Genomic DNA, 6,112 nt, shown 5'->3' with positions numbered 1-6,112 from the left:
TGATCGCCTGATACCGCAACCGCGACATCATCAGCATAGGCGACTGTTTTATAGCCAAGAGAGTCTAGTTTTACCAGAATATCATTTATGGCCATGTTCCATAAGAGTGGTGAAAGTACTCCCCTTGTGGAGTACCTCTTAAAGCTTTTCTAGTGATTACTGTATCTCCTAAGGATTCAATGATCCTATTTGAGAGAAGATACTCAACAAATCCCACAACGGACCTACCAAACCCCGCTCGAGATAGAGATTGGCAGATAGATACAGGATTGACGTTATTAAAAGCGCCTTCTATATCAAGAAAGGCGACCAGTGAATAGTTTCCATACCCCATGGATTTTTCAATGTGACCAACAAGAGTATGAAGAGCCGTCTCAACAGATTTTCCCTTCGTATATGCATGTTGAGAGTTAGATAGAAAGGATTTATCTATCGAGGTCCTAATATGGATATCGATTATTCTTTCCAATGTTTTCAGCATAAATGATGCCAGACATATTGGTCTATAATCTTTTGCCTTAGTATGTGAAGTTTTACCCCCTTGGGAATAAAAATCACATTACACTTGGTCCATTGTGTAGGAATGTATGACCAAAAGAGACAGGCTGTGTATAAATTCCGCAGCCAAGGAACTACAAGATCTATATTGTGTTGAAGATCTGCAGGAATAATACCATCTGGGCCGGGCGCTTTGTAGGGATCAAAGCTTTTAATTGCCCAACGGATAATGTCATCTTCAATAGGCACGTGGGTTACAGTCCGCATTGAAGTTGGAGAGAAATTAGTCGTATCACTTATTGGAGTACAACCAGGAAAGTGAGTATTAAGGAGAAGCTCTAAAGTCTCCTGACTACCTGAAGTCCAGTTCCCATCTATTTTCTGTATGTAACTAGGAACAGAAGGGGACTTTGACAAGATTTTACGGAGACGACTGGTTTCGGAAGAGCTTTCAATATTACTACAGAAAGCCCTCCATGAGTTCCGTTTCGCATTCCGAACCAAATTTTTAAACTTATTAACGTTAGCCTTATAAAGGGACCAGTTACCTGATCTCTTAGCCTCGTTAAAAGACCGGCGGCATGTCCTTCTTATGCTCGCTATATCAGGACTCCACCACGGTGGTTTGTCCCTTCCCAGGCCACTGGATAGTTTGCAAGATCTCTTCGTGGCGACGCTCAGAGAACTAGCAATCCAATTTGCAGCCAAATCAATATCCCCTATACTGTCGACCTTCAGAGCAGGGGGAAGAATAGTGCTCAGAGAAGCTTTATGCCTCTCCCAATTTGTTTTCCTTCTATTTAGAAAGGGTTTTGAAACTTTGACCTGGACCTCAATGTCAAAGTCCAGGTAGCGGTGATCAGAGAAGGAGCAGTCTTTGGAGACATTCCACTCTTTGATCAATTCTATATAGTTTGTACTAATAGCTGTAATATCAAGAACTTCCTTTCTGTTTACCACAACAAAAGTAGGTTCTGAACCTCTATTAACGACTGTCATATTAAATTCTAATAAAAAGTCAAGTAAACACTCACCTCTGCTGTTGGTGTCTGAACTGCCCCAGACACTGTGATGAGCATTAGCATCAGCGCCAATTATCACAGGAACGTGACGCCTATTTGCTTCGCGCATTAAGTTTCTGACCAGGTCGTTTGGCGGTTGTTCACCATGGTCATGCGCCATGTAGCAGCTTAGGAGCCAGATGGTGGAATTTCCGGTCTCAAGTGCCGCCGCTACCGTATCCTCATCACTGTAATCAGATAAGATGAAGATATCTAAATGGTTTTTGGCCAGAATACAGGCTCTAATATTTTTAATATTACCTGCAGGATTTGAATACAGAAGTTTGTAGCCTCTGAGAGATAGTCCAAGGATTTTGCCGTGGTGGGTCCACGGTTCTTGGACCAAGATGAGCTCCTCCCCTCTCTCAGCCAACCGGAGGAGCAAAGCAGCTGATGCTGCTTTGGAGTGGTGAAGGTTAATCTGGTTTACCTTCACCATCTCCAAGGTCAGGATCGTACACGACTGTGACGTCGACGTCCTCAGGATCGGAATCCTGTGAACTGTCTCCGTCCTCCGCTAACCTCAGATTGCCAAGAAGATCACCCATCATACCGGTGGTAGACTGGGAGTCTTCTTGGTTCTCAGAACCAGCGGGATCGTCGGCCTTTCCATCATCCTCTTTGGGCGGAGCCTCTAGTTTGGAACCAGAGGCGGCGGCGCTGCGTTTGGCGTCACTGCGGTAAATGCGAAGGGAGATACTATCAAAGCCATAGTAAACCTTACCTCCGCATTCACTCAATGGCGCCAACGTTTCCTTATTAAGGACTACAGTCGCCTTTCTAACATTTCCCATCGGGGCGGAAACCTTCACCACCTTCCAGTCATGGGTAGGTAGGTGAGGATTTCCGCTTTGTAGGAACGCCAGATTTCCGCCGGGTCATGTGGCTCAGTTGGGATGGTGGCAATTGATCTCGGTCTGCGAGGAATTTCGCTTACCGGGATCACGTCCAACCTTGCACCTGGCCACACTTCCCCAAGGGACTGAATAGCTAGCTTGAGCAGAAGCGCAGAGCGCTCATTTGAACAAGCTAGCAGCTTAATGTGACCCTGGTACCAGCCAGCATCATCGTTTTGGGGAGCGGGTCCTGGATTCTCCTTGAGGATCTTCCAGTACACGCCTAGCATCTTCTGACGGATAGTCCCCCATTTTTCCTGGGAGATGGCTCCGTCACTGTTGCTATGGTCAACAATAGCCCTTATCAGTGGGTTTCTAGCAACTTCACTGAAAGGCCTATTGATGACAATGGTTTGCGCCTGTTTTCGACGTTTAGTCGGCTGGACACTCGGCATAGAAGTAAGGGTCTCCTCCTCAGATCGTTGCCGTTTAGGCGCCTCGGCAGCAGGTCTAACCACTTCTGCCTCGGCTGGAGGATTGGAGCCCTTTAGCCTAGCCAGGAGGCTTTTCGCCCAATCGAGGGACGATTTCTCGTCACTCGTCAAAGCATCGCTGGGTTTGGCACCATGACGCTCAACGATGCGCTCGGCGGCCCGCCGATGAACAAAAGCCCTTCTGGAAGGTGTTTTGTGCCTGGGGAAAGACTCTAGGGATACATTGGAAGAGCCCGACAACGAGTTCGACGACTTTTCCAATGTAGGGGGAGGTGCGGCAGAGGAATCCGACATCAGGGTCGACGATTCCACATTCGCACAGGGCACTTGGGAGACCTTGTTGTCACCCGAAATCAAGGGTTGAGCTGACTTTGAATCAGCAAGGGCTGCTTTTGCGGCTGCAGAGGTACTCGCCACGACCGGCAGAGATACCTCACCGCTGGGACCTTTACCCACACCCGAAGGCTTAGTGGGCGGTTTTGGTTTACAAGCAGCCAGCTTGGGCCGGCTACTTGCGATTGTTGTTTTTGTTGTTGCTCCAGACACTCGCGGAGTAGTCAAGCCTGGTGCTACCACCTGACTAGTCCGGACGCCAGTCACATTCGATTCACCACAGCCCGGTGTCGCCGCTGTGGGAATAGGGTCTCCGGATATTATCAAGCCCCGGACCGGATACGAGGGGCATTTTTTCTCTTCTGACATTCTTGGGGGGGGGGGGGGGGTTTGCATTTTTGGCCTACTGCCAGGACTGTAAACTGCCGTCCCACTGGGAGCAAACAGACCATCAAGCCGCCCAATCTGGAACAGACGCTTGATGGATTTCAGGACTTGCACACTAAGTGCGTGAATCAACGGATTCAAAACGGACTATCTGTTGAATTGCCCGTCTCAGTGACAGGAGAAGCAAATCAACAGATATCTAACAGACCGCCCAATGTGGGAAAAACAGACATCTGTTAGGTGGGGGGAGGGGTAGTTCTTAGTTTCGTGCTCGTCTCATGACCCGTCTGACAAGGGTGACCCCTAGGAGGCAGCCAGCTCAAGCAAAGCTGTCTCCGTCAGCATGGCCCATGAGATTCATCGCACTTAAGCCTTCACATCGCGACAAGATGACTACCCTTCGTGAAGGACTACCCTTCGTGAAGGGGCCTTCTTCGTTTAACAATTTTTTCACCTCCTCTAAATGATGTCGTCTTTTTTTATATAATTGGGGACATTTTCGCCAGTTCATAAGTGATATCCATATTTGGAGAAATTTTTTAAGTACTTATTTAAAATAGGGAAATTTTTTTGCGCTGGATCCATTAATGCTGCAACTAGGTGTAGTTCTAAAATCTTATATCGCTTACCAAAATTTGTTTTTTGCAAAAATGCAGAGGTCAATTGTTAATTGGAAACAAATTTTATTTCTGTTTTTTTCCAAAAGATTAAGATTGTTTCGTTGAAGAAAATGCAACAGGAAATTGTTGGATACTGCTGACCTTGAAGATACTGCGTAGCCTTGTTTTAAAAAAATTGCCGAACTCTTTTATTATTTCTTTTTCCATTTCAGGAATAAGCATCGGTTCTTTTTTTACCTTTAAAAGGGCTATATTATTATATTTATGTTTTTAGTAAAAACTCTCTATCATTTTTAAGAGAGAGTTCCATTTCGTTGGAACAGAATTTTTTAGAGAGGTATGTTTAGTTGTTAAATTGAAATTTTCATCTCCGTTTGAAAAGTTTTCTTCAGTATCCAAACTTTCCAAAACTTGTTCTGCATCCAAATTATTTTTGCCATTTCAGCCTGCTCCTCCAAAATTTGAAGCCGAAGAATTTCTTTCTGAACTATATATCAGACTTCTATATATTTGTTTGAGCTACAATATAATGTCGTTGATGTGCGAAAATTTTTCATTGTTAAGCACATCGTGGACAAAAAACGGTGCAATATATGGCAATGCAGCCAAACCGATTAATTTTCTTAATTTAAGTGCAGCCACGATGTTGCTTCCTCCATCTGTTACGGCACATATATTTTTGAAATCTAATTTGGAATTCTTTTAACGATTCATATATTTTTTCTGATACTGCGTAGGCAGTATGTGGTCGAGGAAAGGCTTCCGTTTTTAAGGTGACGACATTCATTTCGAATCCTTACAATAATTTATTTTAATATTAATGTAAGAAATTCGCTTAAAGTTGTCTGACTACATGTCAGTTACTAATGTAACGTTTTTGGGACAATTTTCCAGAGATTTCTTTACGTGACCGACGTAAACGTTGTAAACATCGTTTAAGGCTGTTGTCGCAATTGTCCTGTCAGATGGTAATATTGTTTTTGGATTCAAAAACTTAACAAATTTCTGGTTGTAGGTCCCAACAACACATTTCGGCAATTCGACGAGCATTTTGGGGATTTCGAATTGTTGGTGGATGTGGTCTCTAATGCACTTTGAGTTATCAATGAATTTTTCTTTTGGTTTAGGGCTTTTATATTTAAGTTGTGTACCGTTCGAAGATGGCTCAGTTGTGGGTCGATGTTGATTTAGAAAATCTATTTAAAAGGTTATTGTAAATACATATATTTACATGTGTAGAAATAAAAGCGATCACTTACCCTTTTAAGGTGCCATCTTTATCTAAGCACACTTTACAAAATTTATATTGGCTCAAAACAATTTTGTCTTTTAAATATAGGTTTCCAAAATGCTTCCAGCATTCTGAAATTCCTGTTTCACTTACACGAACATTTGCCACTTTTTTAGTTCATCTTTTTTTTTAACAGATCCCATAATATTTAATGTCCGCAGTGTGTAAAATATACTTATTAACATTATCTGACTCAGGCTCATCTGATTCTGAATCCGAATTATTATTTTGTATATTTTGCGTTACCGAGAAAAAAAAACCTTTTTAAGATTAGTTTGCGACATTATTAATACTCTGAATTTGTATTTCTCTTGTAATACAAAAAATATAACGGAACGGTTTGTAGATGCTTTTCTTTAAGTTGCCATATTTTTAGAAATTTAAAAATTTTATGCACCATATTTTTAAAATACAAAATGCAAACAGACCTTCATATATTTGAAAACAAAATAATGAATATGGCCATCACGTCACAAACATTAATTGACAATATCTTAGCACCATTCCTTTTGTTTAGTCGCCTCTTTATCCTATGCACATACATAGAAATATAACACAATTTTAAAATATTTATATATTTTTTCCCTAGATA

The 6,112-nt window shown here is 42.5% G+C and overlaps 1 protein-coding gene across 1 annotated transcript; it reads right to left on the bottom strand.

Moving 5' to 3' along the window:
- Positions 1-1,531: 1,531 nt before the first annotated feature.
- On the bottom strand, positions 1,532-3,661 carry LOC124420724. The gene is made up of 2 exons (XM_046954682.1): positions 1,821-3,661; positions 1,532-1,747 (listed from the first exon to the last, which is right to left on the bottom strand). Exon 1 carries the CDS (start codon positions 3,616-3,618, stop codon positions 2,368-2,370), a length of 1,251 nt encoding a protein of 416 aa, XP_046810638.1. The 5' UTR covers positions 3,619-3,661; the 3' UTR covers positions 1,532-1,747; positions 1,821-2,367.
- Between the last annotated feature and the right edge of the window lie 2,451 nt (positions 3,662-6,112).

Source organism: Lucilia cuprina, chromosome 6 (assembly GCF_022045245.1).
Source record: "Lucilia cuprina isolate Lc7/37 chromosome 6, ASM2204524v1, whole genome shotgun sequence".
Taxonomy (NCBI): Eukaryota; Metazoa; Arthropoda; class Insecta; order Diptera; family Calliphoridae; genus Lucilia; species Lucilia cuprina.
This window is presented reverse-complemented; position numbering and strand designations above follow the sequence as displayed.

Coding starts and splice junctions, on each gene's coding strand:
- LOC124420724 (XM_046954682.1), bottom strand. CDS start 3,618: ATGCAAACCCCCCCCCCCCCCCCAAGAATGTCAGAAGAGAAAAAATGC.